Source organism: Lepisosteus oculatus, chromosome 3 (genome assembly GCF_040954835.1).
Source record: "Lepisosteus oculatus isolate fLepOcu1 chromosome 3, fLepOcu1.hap2, whole genome shotgun sequence".
NCBI classification, from domain to species: Eukaryota; Metazoa; Chordata; class Actinopteri; order Semionotiformes; family Lepisosteidae; genus Lepisosteus; species Lepisosteus oculatus.
This window is the reverse complement of record NC_090698.1, coordinates 66,611,452-66,631,992: the sequence shown is the minus strand read 5'-3', so window position 1 is coordinate 66,631,992 and position 20,541 is coordinate 66,611,452. Positions and strand designations below refer to the sequence as shown.

Below are 20,541 nucleotides of genomic sequence, written 5' to 3'. Positions count from 1 at the left end.
CACACCGGTGTGATTTTCAGAAAGCTGTCGATAAAGTTTGATTACAGATTTGATCAAATGACAGACAGTTGGAATTTGACTAAATTTGTGCGTTTAGTTAATAAATAGAAAAACAGAGAGTACAAATAAGGGATTCATATTCAAACTGGATGATTTAATTGGTGGAGTACCACAGGGATCTGTACTTTGCTCACTTCTCTTTCTAATTTTTATCAATGATCTAGGTTCTGGTATAGATGGTAAACTAGTCATGTTTATAAGTTTTAGTATCACTCTGAGGTGGCTTCTTAGTAGAAAGTATTGTGCGGAAAACGTTAGTACACCCCTACCTTTATCATTGCATCAAATGCCTAAAATTAGAGTCAGGTGCACCAACACAGGTGCAATTGATTAGAACATCATTAGAGAATAACTTGGAGGGCACTGCCTTATATAAACATCAGAAACCTGTGGTCTATTACCTATGGTATTAGAAATTTAGGTATGTGGCTACATCATGCCGAGATCAAAAGAGCTCTCTGAAGCCCTCAGAAGAAAGATTGTTGATGCCTATGAGTCTGGGAGTGATTTGTAGTCTACACTCCACTGTCTGAAAGATCATCTACAAATGGAGAAAATTTCAAACCACTGGCAATCTATACAGGCCAGATTGTGCCACCTAATTCAGCCCAAGAGCTGACTGAAAGATGCTACAGGAAGTCTCCAAGAACACCAGGATAACATCATCGGATTTACAGGCAAATCTTGCCTCAGTCAATGTCAAACTGCATGAGTCAACCATCCAAACTGTCCGACTACACAACTTTGCCCTACATGCATGGTCAGGATGAAAGAAGCCTCTGCTCTCAAAAAGAATATAGATGCACGACTGAAGTTTGCCAGACAACACCCAAGTGAAGATCAGGACTATTGGAACAATGTGCGCTGGATGGATGAGACAAAGGTAGAGCTGTTTGGCCACAATGGCAGACGTCATGTTTGGTGAAAACCAAAAATTGCCTTTGGCCAAAAGAACCCAATCATAGAGTCAACCAAGAATTCCACATTGTACCAGAGAGTACTTGAGGAGAATGTGAGGCCATCTGTCAAAAAGCTGAAGCTGAACCATAAGTGGACCATAAGTGGACCTTACAGCAAGCCACAAAAGAAAGGCTCAAAGGAGGGTTATGGAATGGCCTAGTCAAACCCTAGATCTTAACTCCATAGAAATGCTGTGGGGGATTTGAAGCGAGCAGTGCAGCCCTATAACATCGCACAGTTGAAGGTGTTCTGTAAGGAGGACTGGGCAACAATTTCTCTTAAGTCGATGCAGGAGACTGATAGACAATTACAAGAAACGCCTACAAGAAGTGATTTCTTCCAAAGGGGCAACACCAGCTATTGAAAGTAGGGGATGTACTTATTTTTTCCACAGCAGACAATTGCATTTCTTACTTTTTTTGTTGAATAAATTATTGCAAAGAATAATTTTCATAGTTAATCTATCAATATTGTTGAAATGAAGATCAATTAACTATGAAAATTATTCTTTGCAATAATTTATTCAACAAAAAAAGTAAGAAATGCAATTGTCTGTCTTTTTTAGTTTTATCTGAGGGCAATGGAAAGGCAATTAAATCTTTGTTAGGGCAATTTCTTCAAGATATCTGCTGACAAATAACTAATTTTAATTGAATTGATTACTGATTGGAAAATTATGCATTAATTATCATTTATAATCCAGTAACATTTGAAAACATTTAAAGGGTCTCAATAGCTTTGCAAGGCACTGTATAGTGTATGTGCCATAATCCAGGATTTATAGTCATTTTGGAGGTTTGAAAAAGTTGAAACAGTTGCAGAACTGATAAGCAGAGCCAATCATCTCATGTCTTGTTAAATTCAGATACAAAAATATTTTACTAGTTACTAGTGAAAAGGTAAAGAATCTGACTCAATGGTAACATTTAATACAAAATGAGACTAAGAACACGGCATCTTGGGACATGAGCTGTGACCAACTGTCCAACTTGAACAAAGTTTTCTATCAGATAAGTTTTAAATGATAAGAACGCAGTTCCAAAAAACCCTCTAATCGGTTCAGGAATGCGGTATAATCAATGCTATTAAAAAGTGCAGTGAAGTCCAATATGAATAGTGAATGAAATAATGTCGGCAGTCATCACTAAATCATTATAACCCTAACCGCAATTGTTTCAGGACGATGCATTGACCTGAACCCAGATTCAGAAATGTTTCTGAAGCTAATGAACTTGTTATGGAACAGCAAAAGCCCATTCAAGAACATTTCCCAAACATGGTAAGTTAGATATCCGCTGATAATTACTGTACAGGCTAGAGTCTTCATTTCTTTAATTTAGCGGAGGGATAATAAAGGCATGTTTAAGTACTGAAGGAACATTTCTGGATCTTAAAGGTTCATTGTTGCTGTGTATGGACCATGGACAGAGAATTGGAACGTTTCAACAAAGCAAAACGGAATAGGATCTGTCTAGGCTCGGATGGTGGATTTAATTTCGGCAATCATCTTCAAATATGATATGATTTCAGATATTCAGAGAGGAGAAACTGCATGAAACCCGACAGAGCTGAGCCGAATAAAACTTGGAGCTACAACTCATTCACCATGCTTGGCGGTAGAATCGCAGGAGCCTGACTGTCTTGATGTTATCAATTCTAGAGCAAACCAACACAGCATACAGTATGGATCGCACTGTTCCAGACTCTTCAAGAAGGCTTGTTTCAGCGGACTTCCGACTCGTGGATAGTGGAGGATTAAGGACTGACCAGCAGAATATTGTGGTGTGCACCGCACCAGCTGCAACAATGCTTTTTAATTAAAAGCTAGCTGACCTGCGTAAACAAGGGGAAAGCAGCTGGGGTCATGCTTTCACTTGAAATCGGTTTAAGCTGATCTCCAGCAGAAGGAGGAATCTGCTTTTTAGCTATGCTATTTTTTCCTCTTCCCAGCATGCCATTTCCAGTTTCCTAGCACTGTGAAGTCAGAAAGAAACATTTCAGATCTGTCTTGTCTTGTTTTTAGGAAAAGAAAAATCTGAATGTTTTAATTATTTGATGTGTGTACAGGGAAATTCCAGGCCAGGTAAACATTTCTACATACAATAGTGCTCTGCAATCTCATTAAATATGTTTGATTTTGTATGGAGAGCCCTTTCATATAGTTAAAGGAACTATGGAAACGTTTTTCTCACATGCATTATGTGAGGTGGATTTTTTTTTAATTTAAAGAGACAGAAAGGATTTGCTCAATTTTCTGTTAGTTCGCATTTTGTGTGAACCAGGATCCCTGTTTGCCTACGTTAATCCTATCAGTCTAAATCTCAATTTACTGTCTCCAGTAGCGGATGTGCAGCAGCGGTCGTATCGCCCTGATCAGGGGCTGTGCAGGCTTTACATTTTGGGGACTCCCTTTTCAGACAATAACGTCTCCCAAATCGTGCACAAAATCAGGCTGAAGTCTGTAATTATTACAGACACTTCACAATATTCAGAGCTGGACGGCAAGTCAACAAAGCTACAGCTGTTGGGTGATTTTCCTGGACACTTTACTAGACAAAGTTTCCTTGTGTTTCTCAAGGCAATTCACCCTCCATATTGGGGAGACCACAGGGGAGATGTACTTTCTTTCATGTGGTGAGCAGAGATGAGTGAGGGCTTGTGTGTGGGGGGATGTGTGTGTTTTAAAGCAAGACACAGGCCGTAAACACAGAGCCTGTTCTGCGAGTGGAAAGGGCAGCATGAAGCGAGATTTCCCCAGAAGCATGCTGGGGAAAGGTGCTCTGTCAGTCAGAGGACGAGTACAACCTGCTGTGTGATATCATCCTCCCAGACTCCACAGAGGCCTCTGTCTGTGCTGATTGGCCAGGAGGCGGGCAGTAATTTGAACTCTCTTTTTCTTTTTTTTTTCGTCTCGTGAGGGCTGTCACTGTGGCTGGCTACTCCACACAGAAGGAAAAGTGCTTCCAGGGAAGGAGCAGGTGTCTGTGCACAGCAATTCGTACCAAAGGTTTAGCTTGTTTTATAGGATCAAATGACGACTTCGTTGTCTGTGCCCTTTGTAACGTACGGTGATTCTGAGCAAGGAATATCACCGCTGACACCTGAACTATCTCTGCTAATCACACAGTGAGGTAAGCAAAACCACTGTGGTGCTTTTGCATTTAAGCATATCCTTCAACCAGTCCTGCTTCACATCTTGTGTGCCTGTGTCGTCTAATCTCCCTGCGTAGAGAAAGGCAAATCCAGGATGCAATGACAGCACCCTGTAAGTTGTATCCTTTTCCGAGTCTCGTTTGATATGTTTTTCCTTGGGCTGAACCAGCGTGCAGTCGTGGATTTCTCAGATTTCAGGGAATGCAAAGGAATTTGTGTCCGATTTCAAGTTTCAAAATGTATCATTCCCCTGCCCGGCAGTTAATTTAATGTTAGATTTTGTTTAAAATGAATGAGTTAACTTTATTGTGCTCCTGTTGTAGCTATTTTACTTTCCTTTTTTTGTTCTTCAGTTGACCGGATAAAAAATACCATCTGAAGGTGTGTCTCTAAATTGTATTCTACGTGATTTTCTAGAGTCAAAATATTATTCTGTGATTTGTTTAGACCTGTATAGATGAAGGGGCTGTATTTATTAGAAGATCCTAACCCCTTCTCTCCTTGTTCTCTGTGGTTTGACAAAACATGCCAGGACAAAAAGCAACACATTAAATTCTTCTTTTTTTTCAAACACTATTTATTAGGGCAGATAAACATTTTCTGCTCCTACAGTATTGCTGTGTTAATCTTACAGCATGCCCTGCAGTAGAGTGATCTCAAACTAACTTTAGTGGCGTTTCATTTGAGAAAACCTTTGCAAATAATTAACATAAAATAAAACTTAATCTGTCACTTTGTTAGAAAAATGAAGAAGTTAAAAAATATTACAAATGAGAACATAAGATCGGTCACTCATTGACCGATAGGTAATTAGTAATTAATTGAGCCGAGGAACATATCCAGCTGTTTTTTAAAGAAGCCAGGGTATCAGCTTTAACACTTGTTTGAAGCTTGTTCCATACACCCACAACAATTTGTGTAAAGGAGTCTGGTCTGCGATTCACTGCCTACTGTGAAGAAGTGCACTATATAGACTTTGTCAATACCTTTGAGGATTTTGATAAAGTAACAGAAATAATTTACATATTTATTGGCATGACCTTTATATATATATACAGTATGTTCATTCTTGTCTTTGGTAGTCTAGTAAATCCCTTGCATGGGGGATACATATTTTTGTAAATCAGTCAGAGACGAGCATTCATTACTAAAGTTTGGGGTGATGAAAACTAGCTGATCAGAGAAGATCCTTTTCAGCGGCAGATACTGACTGGCAAATGGCAAAGAGAGTTTTTCAGGTAGTGACTTTTCCTAAGTGACTATGGAGTACGTAACATTGGGAAATTAGCTCTTCTCTATTTACTCCTTTTTGCAAAATGTCAGAGCAAACATCCATCAGTTTGGTCAGAAATTCACTGCGAAAAAAAGAGATTTTTAAAAAAAGTACCAGACAGCTCAGAAATGCTGAAATTACAGCTGCATTTGCTTTCCCTCGAGCCAAACACCTGTTCTATTTTAAAACCGTGTTTGGCATGACTCTCAGATATGCAGATCTGGTCATGTTAAGGAGCCTTGTGTGTTGTAGCCGGTTGGCAGCCATACTGTACCTAATCCGAAGCCAAGTTTTCCAATGGGCAGCCTTATCTAAACAGAAGCTTTTATTGGGGACGCGGTATGGGATGGACCATCGCCCTGATTTCTGCGAAGTGCTTGACAGTGTCACTTTCGAGAGTTTTGGAACACGTACTGGGCACAGGAGGAACGCAGGCAGTTATTGTTGAGGCTGACGGTAATAAAACCAGCTTCCATCCTACTGTAGCTGATGAAAGTAGTTGCGTGGAGCTGTTTACAACCAGCAGTGACAGCTGGCATTGTGAGCTCGCAAGAAATGGGCCTAAAGGGTCAGGAAATTGTCACCCATCGTTCTCTTCCTTTTTCTTTTGAGTATCCCAGCAAGTACAGGGAGCTTCGGCTTGCCTCTTAAACTCGTCGGCGTGCTTGGAATGCGTTACTCGACACTTTTTAGCCCGGGTCTGCATATTTTCGGTTACTTATTACTCAGCCATAAATGTCAGTTTTCAGTGGGCTGTGGCATGTTGATCATCTCCGCAGGTTTTGGAATGCTGAGAAACGAAAAGATTCGCTCGCGAGGGTGGTTGTGGATTTAGCTGTCTGAATGACGTTTTGCTTGCTTTCGGACACAAAGCCCTTGTCAAATCCCAGAGGCTGAGCCTGTTCTGTGGGTGGAAAGGGTGGCATGAAGAGAGATTGCCCAGAAACATGCGGGAGAAGGGAGTTGCTTTGCCGATCAGAGGTTGATTTTATGTATAAAGACGGCAGGCTGTACTTTTGGATAAGCAATAAAGCCGTAACAGGATTAGTGTTACTGTTACTGGTGACCGGCCTACCTTTTTGCCAAGGCTAAAGCTCAACAACAGTGACAAATGCAACATTGTTTAATTATTGCTTTTATTTGGTTGATGCCTTTTATCCTAAACGATTTACATTTGTACTCACACTGCAGAGCTGAAATGAATACTTTGGTCGCACAAGGTTTGTGCTTCTCCCCAGCTGGCTTCAGCTAATATGACAGGCAGGTGGGAGAAGGTTTCTATGTAATCCAGGCCTTAGGTAGTCTACCAACATAGAGGAAGAAAGCTCAAAGACCGTGGCTCTTGTGGCAGAGGAACAGAGAAACAGCTAGCATCAACTGCAGTTGCTCCATGTGTTCAAAGTGCAGCTGTAACCAAGATATTTTACCGCTGAAAAACATCTTGCTCAAAACACGTCCCGTTATAGGGAGCAAAGAATTTTAATGAGTCAGATGAATTGTGAAGAACATGATAAGGATTTGCAATTAGCAGAAGTAAAAAATGTGGAGAGGGAGTTAGGTGTATAATAAAAGGAAAGCAAAATATGCGAATTGCATGCCACAAGCCAAGACTTTTTAAACTAATGATTACAGGCCAGAAAGTTTGTTTTTTTTTCCTCCAGTGAAATTGCCAAAACTCTTCTCTATGTTTCTTCCTATCACCTATGGCTCTTTTGCACTTTGAAAATATCTACCCTTTACTACAGAGGTGTAGGGAAGCAGAAAGGCTTATAGATTAAAGTGATGCACATTTCTGAAAGCAGATAAATGACTCCTTTCTTTTCAATTGCAGTGTCTTCCTAAAGTTTTGGAGCCATGTCAATGTAGCCAAACAAATGTTGTTTCTGATATGAATTAAACATTTCACCGAACAAAAAGGAATCTGAGCCTTCTCAAAATATAACCTAAATGAGGTGTGGTGTCTTGAGCATTTGCACAAAAAAAATGCAACCTTTCACACAGTCACTGTATATGTATACAGCGGTCGTGGGACCAGTGTGATTTTGCCTGTTCCTGTTCGGTCGATGGTACAGTAGTTCACAATCTGAACAGTCACGTGATTCACTGCGCAAGATGGTCTCCACTGGCAACGCCTGAAATTGTTTTCCACTTCCCTGTGTTGTACATCTGTTTGACTTACAAAATCTAAGTCTGCTATTTAGAAACTTGCATGAATGCGAAAATCAATAAGGAACTAACTCACTGCTAGTCATGCCCGGTTTCTGATAGCATTGTGCAAAGTTCTTTTGTGACAACAGTGGCTTTGCAGGGTGTGTCTGTGAAGAGATCTATAACCTGGAGCAACAACAAAACAAATACACTGCATGCCGCCTCTCTAAAGACTAATAATGGAATGAAAATACCTGGTTGTCCTTTGGTTCAGACTGAGACCCCGATTGGTGTCAAAGGATCTTGTGGCCCTATCAAGTAGCACAGCGGCATTCATCCTAATACCTCTGAGACTTTTTCAGGCATGGTGTTGAAAAACCTGTCTCCACCTGTTTTGTGCTGTTGACGTGAGTCGAAGTTGCTTTGAATTGTCTGTGCTTCCTCATTCCAGATGTCAGGTGAAAGTAGGAGCTTCCATGCCAGTCTGTAGGATCTCGGACCGTAAACAAGCCGACAATAATCTTCCACACTGTGGGGATTTGTTGCAAAATGCACCAGTTTACAGTAAAAGCTTGCAAAGTTATCAATCGAAGCATGAGCCAGAGGACAACAATCACCTCAAGCCTGCTTCTCTCAAAATGGGTCCTGTGTTCACATATTTCCGTAAGAACTTTGAGTTAGAATGCAGTTTATATAACATTACTTTATTAACCCTTTACAATTTCTTGCATTAGGAATTATTTTTTTGCATTACTACATTCGTTTACTATAGTTGTGCCACATACTTGGACTTTACAGAGAAGGATTATGATTCTGTCTAATGTCTAAATGCTGTGTGCTCTCCCACGGTGCTGGCAGATGTCCGTGTTTATTACATCGTATTCTGTTTCGCCTTAACTGCTCTTTTAATTATAAACTAGAGTCATGTAAGGCGGCTTAGCCAAGTCCAGACGTAGGCCGGAAAAAAAAATCAGGGACACTGGTTAGAAAACTCGAAATTGTGGAGACCTTGCGTGGCTTGGAATGCTGATGGCTTTTCATGGTGTTTTATTTTTGTCAGAATTATCTGAGTATGATAAAGCGGCGCGTCTGAATTGAGTGCTAAGCGTGTTGCATCAATTCTCCACTACCCTCTGGGGGCAGGGGTGATGAGATGTGAAGTTCGGCTTTATTTACTGAAAGCGTGCGACAAGAAAATGCAACCTTCCTGGAAAATACAAACAGAGCCACATTCACAAACTCGTGTTTGTAAATGTGGCTCTGTCTGTATAAAGCATAATCCATTTCCAAGCCTAGATACGTCTGTAACTTCCCATTAGATGTTTATACGTATTCTCCTCTAATATTAACAATGACTCAAATTATTGAAACTAATGATGATGATGATGATGATGATGATGTATTTCACATTAAATGTCTGTAGTATATAGTACATTACACTGGTGATATTCTTTGAGGGTGACCTAGTGAGGTTCCTCCACACACACACACACACACACGTGTCGTACACAGGCAGATATTTTTCTTGCTACAAAAACAGGTCATATTTCAATATTTTAGCATTTTAGATAACAAGCCACGGGATCACAGAGGACACACGCCTAGTGTACGACACTACAGGTGTTTTGTTTTTTTAAACAAATGTGCGGATTATGCCGTGTTGATAGAGAGAACTTTCTGATTGGTGGGATGTAGTGCCGGAAAACCTGAAGTGACCCTTGGCAGATATAGTCCCTGCCTCTGTTCTGTGAAGCTCAAGGCCTGGGCCTGGCCAGCCTGAGGGAAGCCCGGACTGAGGCTGCGTGTGTCGCCATCGCCGTGGATACCACCTGGGTCGCCCTGAAGGCCGGAGCCCGAGGCATGTGAGGAATGTCGATGGCATGCTTGAGTGGAGAGCCTCGGGGCAGGCCCGCCTCGATAAATAAATCCCGTTGCCCTCTATGGCCACTTCGAAGGCTCTGTGGCAACATCAGACTCCAAGTTGGGTTTTCTCCTCAATTCAAATAGAAAGAGGAGGAAAACAAAACTGAATTCCCCCCCTTGAAGGGAGCGAATGAGAATCTCGGAGGCTTTTGCCCAGCTCTTTCAGCGAGAAGTGTAAATTAAATACCCAGAGTTTTTAATACTTGGCATACTTGCCACTCTGTTGGGGGCTTGTAGCACAATGGACACAGCAACAGACATGGTATCTAAGGCAATTAAAACCCGTGGTGTGGTCTTTACAGTTCACTAGTCATTTTTTATTTGAATGTATCACCCCATTAGAGCCACTTCTGGTATCTGAACAGTCCAAAAAAATGAGAGATAGAGAGACTTCTAATTGAACATGTGGCTTTTTGCCCTTCTCCTTTTACGAGAAATTAAAGCTAAATGTTCCTTTAAGTCTGTTTTTTTTAAATAAGTAATGTTGAACGAATTTCATATATGCTAAATATTTTAAATATCTGACCAATTTCAAAGGTATCTGTATCACCTTTATTGCCAAGTTTCAGCGGATATTTGCAGTATTTCTATGTGAGGCTCAGAAGTGTTTATAAAAATGTGGTTTTAGTTACTAATTTAGGACAAAGACACCACCCTAGTATGAACGAATTATTTCTTCAGAAATTGGGTTAAATGCCAAGGAATTTGTCCTTTCAGAACCAGAGGCGCCATCTTTCTTTGGAACTTGACTTTCGAACAGACGCTTGGATTGGAATCAGTAGAAAGTCTATGTTTTTTGCAACCAATAAATAAAGGACCATACCCTTCCTTTGGTATAAACTGCAGTTCACTGCCTTACAAAGACTTGCAAGCCTAGTTTACAAATACACTGATATTTACTCATAATAATGTGCAAACCTCTTTGTATTTATGGAGTGTAGAGACAGAGAGACAGTAATGAAGATATATGACTCTTAAACTGCAACATAAATTTGATGTTTTTTTTTAACCTTATCATCTCTGTGAATACGCATGGTAAGATCTCAGTGGATTTCTGAATGCAAATTTCTTTACAAAGGAGCTGAAAGAGTGCTAAAGCCATTTTCCATGTGTTTAATTAAATAGATTTTTGCTGGTATTGAATTATCAAAGACCTGACTTATTAGGTTTGCTAACAGCACTGAGGTTTAATTGGTTAACTTTACATTCTCCTTGTTTTAATCATTTCCGTTCAAGAAAGAACTAAAAACTGAGGGTAGATATAAGGTTGTATAAAGCATTATGAATGAATATGACACTTTTGCTATCCATATTCTATGCATGTACATCTATTATTTTAACATAGAAATTATTTTCAAATGAAATACTTTTCAGCTGTGAGTATCTGGTTGGCTTAATTTACTGCTTCTTTTCATTTGGACGTGGGGTCCACTTACAATCTGTTCATCACCTTTACATTATTTCGGTTGTATTTCAGTTGTTTCAGTAGGAAAATTGTAAACACAGAGAATCATTAAGAAGCGTTTTTAATGTCAGGAACCTCAGGAATGCGCCGGGATTGTGTTTAAGGGTATGTTTGTCAGCACTATACTTTGTGAGAAACTGGTGGAAAGGCCTGGACCTGTCATTCTTTCTGACATCTGACGTTCCGCAGATGTTTGTGACATATGGAGATCAGAAACCAGTCTGAGTACTTAAAAACCATTGCGGAGAAAATTCTAATTTAAATACCCTATTACGGGTGTAGGCACCTGCAGGCTAGGGAAGGAAAAGAAACAGGTAGAGAAGGCATGAGGCAGGTAGTGCCAAGTAAGAGCCAAGGAGATTAAAGGCAAAGAAAGGCCTCCTGGGAAGCTGCATTTTTGAGGTTGTAATGTCATTCAGTCAGTGAGCCCCAAGACCAGGCTCCAGTACTGCACTTATCAGCCAGAGCCCAGCCCCAATATCTAACTGTGTATAGACGAAAAGAAGAAAAGAGTTCTGAAAAGCTAGTTCTCAGCCCGGCGCAAAGTCCACCCTGAGGTTAAATAATTAAGGAAAAGCCACTGGCGGGCTAAGATTCGCCGTTTAAGTATCATGATTTAGAAGTTGCAAATTACAGGGTTTGCAAGGAATAAAATTAGGACATTCTAAGGTATTACATTGGATATTATATTGAATAAAAAATAAAGCACTCATACTGTATGTTAAATGTGTATCAGATGTATATTTTTAAGTAGATTTGGGTGAAATCTACTTAATTGGCTTAATTTGTAAATGGAGCCAATTATAATCACATATCATACAGTGTGATTATAGATATGTGGTCAAGTTTGACTTATATACCATAAATACAGTATTCTGCAGAAGATTGATATAATACATTTATGAGCTCACTGTTTGCAAGATACAACCAGAAAATAGAATACATCTGTTAGTATTGTAATTAACTAACTACCATCTGGTTAATACTTTGAAAACAAGGACTGAAAATAATACATCAGATACAAAATATTTTTGATGAATGTAATTGCCAGTGCTTTAAATTCAATATCTGAAATACATAACTCAAAACCTCATGAGAGACACATTATAAACCTTATCATTTCTGTTTATAACTAGATTCCGTATAGCTGTGATGTCTAGGTGACATGCATCAGTGAAGAGTAACTGAAGTGTGTATGAAACTTCAAACTTATTAATGTAACATTTCCTTCATGGGACAATATTTCACATTCCTTTTGTGACCCCACCTTCAGGCCATTTTCAACTAAAACAACTGCACCTTCAGGTTCAGGGAATCCAGAACATGTGATGTTTATCACCTATGAAAACATAAGCACTTTGATTGGTTGATAATTGCCATCTTGGTTTAGTGGAATATTTTCAGATATGTGTCATTTTCCCTTTAGACAATGGCCACAGATCTAAAATTCTACTGAGCAATTCTTTCTTATTTAAACTGATTAAATGCTGAAGACATTCTGAAGGGTTAGCATTTTTAAATGTTGTAGAGGCACCCTCAGCAGAACACATTACTGGTTCTCATCTCACATCAATTGACCCTATATCACACAGTGAGAAAGTGAGGATTCATTTGCACTGGTATGCTTGCAAAAGCTGCAGTCTATAGGTTCAAGGGTAGTGGCCCCTCGAGTTGCCAATATGTGACCCCATTCTCCGCATGTATAACATCGATATTCCGTCTCTTGCGAGGTCCTTCTTATATGAAAAATAAGACCTCAGGGAATTTTTCTTATTTTTAATCTCCGTGTCAATCTTTGATTCTGCGCCTCTATATTCTGAGATTGATTGGAAATGTCTCTGTTTATTTCTTGAGGGAGAGTGGGGAGACTTGTGCCAGACGTGTGGTGCTTATTATTACTTCCACTCTTCTGACACCAATACTCAGTATCAGCTGAGCAGCTGGTTTTTCATGTAGGACCCTAGTAGCTTCCTGCTGAGCTGCGATCACTTCCCGTTGAGCTGCAATCGCCTCTTCTTGTATTCTGGTTGCTTCCTGTTGCATGGCAACAGCCTATATCAGTGCTGTTATAGCCACCTCCATTAATTTCCCTAGAAAATAAATTATTGTGGTCCTGAATGATTGATGCCACTGCCATCCCACTTCTACCACCAGATGTAACAGATCCCCCCTTAATTGGTAACATTACAGGGGGAACCTGCTCATAAACCGTCTCTATATTATGGGCATTTAGCTGGCACCTGGAACATACAGTACCTCATGTTAACTTTCCTCCCCTCCCTATTCTTGTCCGATTAATGACTCGCCTAACTCTCTCTTCACCCGGACCTGTAGCAGTGCAGAACCCAACACGGTCGATCCTGTTTAGGCTAGTCCCATCAATATTTACCTTCTTTCTTACCGGCAGGCTGGCACTTCAATGATCGAGTGTGCTGCTCAACTCAGAGTGACTGCTTATAGGGAACTGTGTCCACAGGTGCGGCCCGTTTCCTGTTTTCCTCGTGGGAATGTCAACTCTTCTTGTTTAGGGAGAGTCTCAACATTGTCCTCGGGCGGCTTGAGCCCATTTTTACACTTCCCACTATGTTGCCCTGTTACAGGAGGACACATCTTACTGCCTCTCATTATAAACGATGCTGAGTGTTAATTTGCATGTGTCTCCTTCCTCCAAGCCACTATGTGATCATTTTCTTGGCTGTATCCGGAGTGATGAACCACAAAGACTGTGGGCAAATGGCCATTCTTGCAATGTCAGAAATCTGCACTAAATAAAATATTTATAAGAAACTAATTCTTCCAAATGAATTCATGTTTATGGACGCATATGGAAAAATAGTGATAATGATAATGTTGCTTTATTAGCCCTATACAATTTCTTGCATTAGGAATTTGTCTTTTCGCATACCCCAGCTTGCTCTCCGTGAGACACAGACACACAGACAGGGAGAGAAGCTGGGAGTCAGAGCGCAGGGTCAGCCATTGTACAGCGCCCCTGGAGCAGCTGGGGTTAAGGGCCTTGCTCAGGGGCCCAACGGAGTAGGATCCCTTTGCCAGCTGCAGGATTTGAACCGGCAACTTTCCAGCCACAGGCACAGATCCTTAGCCACAGAGTCACCACTCCGCCCCATGGTGACTAGCACCATGCAAAATGTCTAAGGTGTTAGCATGTGAATCCATGGACTTAACAGTCTTCATTCCTTCTTGAGTAGCGCTATTTGATAGCTATTTGAGCTATGATCCTGTTAGCCGGCATCCTGATAGCTGCCCTCACTTCACCTGTGTATATTGATTATAGTTTTAATTGAATGTGTGATAATGACGTGGTACTGTTATGAAATGTTTGGTGTACAGGCAGAGACTCCCTTGACAAACACTTGAAAAAGCCAAGTCTGGTTCTGTAAATGGGAGTGCCGAATTAGACACAAAAAGATAAGGGAGAGAAATACTGTGAAATTCAGTGTTTCCAAGTCTGTGTTGTTAATCAGTGCACTTTTTTGGAATACGTTTTTTACAGATATTCCTCAATTTACACATTTCAGATGGAATAGCAAGTATTGTATTTGTAAAGTAGCAATTTTCAGAAAATCAGTTATTGTTTGAAATTATTTTCAGCAATTTCAGCGGGAGGTACTTTTGAGACCAAAATCTACTAATTGTGCATTCAAGGTAAAGAGTTAAAAAGAGTTAAAAACCATGTAATGTCTTCAGGTCTTTTGCTTACTTTACTAGTTTGTTTTCTTTGTATTGGCTAGAGTGTTGTTTTTCCTCTGTAAAACAAACCTGAGGATTTGGGCCTTGGCTGACTACTGTTTTTATCCTCTGATTTGTGGTCAGGCTGAGGACTAAACCTGAATATAAGCTCTTTAGTGTCTCTAAAGTACAGGTTTATTCCAGCATAATGAGGTCTGACCTTTGTTTCATTATGTGTGCTGTATGTGAATGATGAAAAGGGGACAGCATTCAGTCTAAAATGCCAACATTTTGTAATGTGCTACACTTTGAAACCTTATTTAATAGGTTTGTGGGTGCATATTTCCATTTTTATCATAGTTATTTGTATCCTGATTTAATCCCATCAGAGATTTAAAGAGTATGTGCAGCATACAAAAATATTGTGCAGTCACTGGGATGACTTATGGAGAAGTCATTTTCCAGTTGAAAGGTATGCTATGTTGGTCCCACTGTAATGGAGGAGTATATGAGGTCAGGAAGTGTTTTTCATAGTATCTAACATCTCATAAAAATGGGAAGGTCTACATACTGTAAGCATGACAGGGGACCACACAGTTAGAAACTACTAAAACCCAAAACTAGCACTTGTGATATATGGAAACAAGTCCTGAAATGACAATTTCTACAAAGAAATTCAGAAGAAACTACTTAAAATAAGTGGACTATAAAGTGGGAATAATAATAATAATCACTTATATAGCACTTTCCTGGATACTCGATTCAAAGTGCTTTACAGGTAATGGGGATCCCCTCCACCATCAATGTGTAGCCCAACCTGGATGATGCAATAGCAGCCATAGTGCGCCAGTACACTCGCCACACACCAGTATCAATGGGGAGGAGAGCAGAGTGATGAAGCCAGTTTATAGATGGGGATTATTAGGAGGTCACGATTGGTAAGGGCCAATCGCAAATCTGGCCAGGATGCCAGGGTGACACCCCTACTCTTTTCGAGAAACGCCCTGGGATTTTTAATGACCACAGAGAGTCAGGACCTCAGTTTAACGTCTCATCCAAAGGGCAGCACCTATTTTTTCTTACAGTATTATGTCCTCGTCACTATACTAGGGCATTGGGACCCACACAGACCACAGGGTGAGCGCCCCCTGCTGGCCCCACTAACACCTCCACCAGCAGCAACCTTAGCTTTTCCCAGGAGGTCTCCCATCCAGGTACTGGCCAGGCTCACACCTGCTGAGCTCCAGTGGGGCTGCCAGCTGTGAGCTGCAGGGTGATAGGGCTGCTGGCGTGGGGTTCACGTACAGCAGCTGGGACGAGAGTAGCTCGACATCGGGCCCCTGGTGGTTGTGTTGCGTCACTGCAGCCTGGTGTTGTGTTGTCCTCCATGCAGGGAGGGATGTGGGGATGATCACGCCTGTGGGCCTGCTGCTCTGTCCACTCCCAGCCTGCCCTTGGACCACGCCCAGTGCCAAGACAGCCAGCCCGCAAGGGAAGAAGGGGTTAAGCTACGTGTCAGGAGCAGGTAAGAGCTCTCATCGGAGGCCTCTTGTCTTCGTTCTTGACCTGTGATGGGCAGACGTCACTTGTGTCTTAAAGATATGGACATTTATGATGCACCTCCATATTTTCTGACCTGCTGTGATAAATCTGTCCTTGTGTGGTGATGCGGGACTTCAGTCCATCGTGACAATGCAGTAGATTGTATGCACTCGGGGAGAAAAAAGAACCATTACCTGCTGTGTTCACTCAAAATGTGTTGCACTAGATTCTGCCAGGGATGGAGACCTCTAAATGCAATTAGATGTGTATTGCAATTGCCACCTCTGAACTGTGGTGGTAAGTGCCAGGTGTCTGGACTAGCCGGGCCTTTGGTCAATGGCAGCTATCTGAGAGAACACGGTGAGAAACACGTCAACACGGAGGCAGACACTGGCCGTTCAGTACAAACTTCAGATCAGTGTGGTTCCTGATACCCACACCCCTTTTTTCCCTCTGGGTCAATTCTTTTTCCACGTGCTTACACTATTGAATTGTAGTTCTTGATCATATTGTCCTTCAATGAGGAGTATGAGAAGCTCAGTTTTGTTCCAAATTTAATACGCTGAATCTAGATGGTAACAAACTCAACCTGCTCTTTCATTCTTTTTTAGGGACAGCTGTGAGCCCAGCATTATGTAGGGTTATGTCCGGTTGTAAAACCTCAAAATTCTCGAGTTCTACATTTGCGCTTTTGCCTGTTTGCTCCAAATTATTCATGACCACTTTTTTCCACATTCGCAGTGTGTGCAGCAGGAGAGTAAATGCAGAAACCCCTTGCACGTCTTTATTTCACAGATCTAGATAGATAGATAATACTTTATTAATCCCATAGGGAAATTGATGTGTTACAGCAGTCCAGCCCAAGACAAGCAAAACAGACATCAGAATAGTTATAAAACAAAAGACAAACAAAATAAATAAAAATAAATAAATACATAGGTGTGTGCAAAATGTGCTGATCATAGTCGCTGTAAAAACAATAAAATATGTGCAAAATGTGCATAGGTTTATACAGACTGATTGTCCAAAAAGTACAATGGAGCAAACATGCTGTCCATAGAGGAGCAAATGAAGGGCTAACAGTCCTAGCCTAGGGCAGCGTTATACACCCTGACAGCCGCCGGGAGGAAAGACCTGCGGAAACGTTCTCTTGAACACCGTAGCTGGAGCAGTCTATTGCGGTCTATCTGCTTCAACAGACCTGTATCAGTCTCAGTAGTGAAGGCGTAGCTTGGTTAACATACTGTATTTATAGAAGTATTTGTAGAAGCCCATCATGGGTTGTGCTTTATTCAGTTTTTATTCAGGACAGCAGTAGATGTGTCTTGTGTTTAGGCCTGTTATGAGATCAATGGCTGTACAGTGTGTGAGCATTATGCTGCAAAATGAAAGAAATGTTAAATTACGAAAACAAAACCTACATGGTCCTCTAGATTATCGCACTCTCAATGAGTTGGTTGAGTGAGGCTGCTGCTGCCTCTCCATCCACAACCCTTGTCTCCACACTAAAGTAGCTAAGAATCTCTTCTATATCCAGCCTGTGTCATCTCCAATTTTGTGGTATGTTTAATGCTGTGCACTTAATTTGCTTTCCTGGTTGTTATTACTGCCATGTAACAAACTTTATTACAGTACACTACCTGCTATATATTAAAAAAACAAGATGTAAAAAGTAAAGAAAATACACTCTTCTGGGACTGAAAAAAAACCCGAACAGGCTAGGCTATAATATCCTAACAGTAATGTCTTTTTTTGTTTGTTTGCATGTGCAATAACTTGAAATATAGGGGGAAAACAATGTTTAGTTTATCAGAGTTATCAGTATTCATTAACACTATTTCTAAAATGAGTTACTACCAAAATTCCTTTTTTCCCAAGCCATGGAACCATATCCTGTTTTCCCCATAAGGTATGAAGTCCGGCGTTTGCAAAACTGCCTTCTGAGGAGACTTAATGGTACCTAACTCTCATGAATGCCACAGGTTTACTGTATAACTATTCTCCTCAAATGTGCTGCAACATGGAGTATTTATTCATTCGTTCTACAGACGTTGCTTTCTGGAATAGAAATATGCCGATTTATAGGTATCCCACGAGGAATGACAGCAGCTGAAGACTGTGTGACAGTAACCTCCTTTATTTTACTGGCCCCTCATGCTTGGTGACAAGCTGGCCAAGGGGAAGCACCAAAGGTGGAGAAGGGGTGGAGGAAGGAAGCAAAAACCGAGTGAGGAAGAGGAGGGGGTGATGTGTGGTACAGTACATATGGGAATTTAAGAAATTACTGCAGCTGAGCTTGATGAGTTTGGCTGCTTTCTTCCCTCCCAAACCTTCATTGGAGCTCCGTTAAAAACACAAGAAGTGGTGTAAGTCCAAGTAGGTCTCATCACTGTTTTTCAATGCCTCTCAGTATACTGTACATCTGAACCAGTGAAACTGAAACTTTAGTCTCCTTTACCTTGCATACTACGAGTGTGTGTGTGGCGTGTGAGAACTACTGTTTATTCCTCACTGTTTGTCTTAACAGTGAACAGTGAGCAGGCCCTGGAACATTTTGAAACACAAAAGTAAACCTTTGCTGAGATGGAAAAAAAGTACAACCATGAGTTTTTGACCACAGGTTTATTAATAAAAAATGTATGCAACTGGTCTATAAATAAGCCCCAAGTCTAAGAGCTTGGTTAAGCCCAAATAAGGTCATTGAGAAACCTGACATAGAACTGGAGTTCTACGAAGCAACTGGAGTAAGAACTGGAGTTGCAAGCATTTCTTTAAAGCTAACAGAATGATACAGACTTTCATCCTCCATCTTTGCTGAGTAAGCCAGCAGGGGCAGTACCTCAATGCCTAGCAGTACTCTCAAAGATTAGTAATTATTTGAACACAAAATGAGTTTAAAATCTCTGCTTATTAAATTCTTCTCTTACTTGTACTGTGCTATAAACAGAACATTACGTTATTTATCATAACCCTGGATACCTGAAAACGAAAGTAGGGAAAAACCCTCCAAGCATGTTGCTTCGTAAATCTGAGCGACTGTGGTGAAGTTGTCCAGCTCCTCCCTTTTTCTCTATGAGACCAGGCCGATGGGGCGACTCGTCACCCTTCTTTTTACTGTATCCTTTCCGAACCGTATGAGAGCAACCTGGAAGGAGAATGTCTACATTTCTATTCGGGGAACTAACTTTATGATAAGAATGGCCTGTCAGGTCATCACATTTTGGGGAGGCAACATCGCCCAGACTGTCATGAACAAGAGGCCAGCTGACTGCCAGCTTGCCCAGTTATCAGCTTGCTTAGGGGCGAACCAGCTTACCGCACAGACTGTCGGTCTGAGGGCGTGCAGTCCCTGATGAAACACATGCAGGTGTCCAGCTCCCAGACTGGATACAGAAAGAGCAAATGTTCTTGTCCTTCGGATCCAAACAACAGGACTAGACAAGAAGGCATCAGGCTGGACCGGCTTTTCGGAAGCCTTGGAAGGCCAAGACTGTAGTGAAAACGGCTGTGACTGTGGGGGAGGAAAACTGTAAACAGCGCTGGGGCGCTCAGAATTCACAATGGAAGAAGTAATAATAATAATAATTGCTTACACTTATATAGCGCTTTTCTGGACACTCCACTCAAAGCGCTTTACAGGTAATGGGGACTCCCCTCCACCACCACCAATGTGCAGCCCCCACCTGGATGATGCGACGGCAGCCATAGTGCGCCAGAACGCTCACCACACATCAGCTCTCAGTAGGGAGGAGAGCAGAGTACTGTAGTCAATTCATAGAGTCAAGAAGTGCCAGCGATGAGGGCGTATAGCCAATGAGAAGGCTCGTTATCTCCAGAGGCAAGGACTTGAGGTCAGCTGACAGCAGAGGATCCAAATGAGGCCACTCGAGAATCCATGAGAGAGACGGTGTCCTCTTCCAGGAACTACAGCGGGAGAGGAGGAGGTCGTGACCGAGCGCGCACCAGCACAGAGTGGGATATTCTCTGGCCTGTAGTATCCTTGGTCAAAGTTAAAAAATGTGTTGTGAAAGCTGGGGGGTCTCCTTCAGGACAGGACTGATGTCTCCTTGACACCACGCCGAGACATGGTTGAAGACGGCAGCGTCGGAGCTGAAGCTCAAAGCCTCGTAATCTCCATGTCAACATGCCAATTCGAAGTAGAATGAGCTAAGCAAAGCATTCTAAGGAGAAGCTCGAATCAAGTAGGAGAACCATTTTCTTACATATCCCAAACCTGTGTGATCAGTAAGGATGATTGCTCAGGACGAAGGACTGCTAGAAGATTTGCTCAAGTAGAAGTAGGTACCTGCGTCAGCATGTGTAAAAG

At 41.4% G+C, this 20,541-nt stretch overlaps 1 protein-coding gene across 8 annotated transcripts in view; it reads left to right on the top strand.

The window, feature by feature from the left end:
* Window positions 1–20,541, top strand: part of shroom3 (shroom family member 3) — a 79,225-nt gene that overhangs the window by 26,881 nt on the left and 31,803 nt on the right. For 3 of the 8 annotated variants that reach the window (XM_069187383.1, XM_015362926.2, XM_069187385.1), the window contains one exon: window positions 16,066–16,197. The exons of 1 other annotated variant lie outside the window; for it this stretch is intronic. In XM_069187383.1, coding sequence (XP_069043484.1) covers window positions 16,066–16,197 — 132 coding nt within the window. Of the gene's footprint in view, window positions 1–3,958; window positions 4,152–4,184; window positions 4,286–16,065; window positions 16,198–20,541 lie in introns of those variants that run through there. 4 more of the 8 variants (XM_015362938.2, XM_015362947.2, XM_015362953.2 and 1 more) reach the window with 4 other exon arrangements.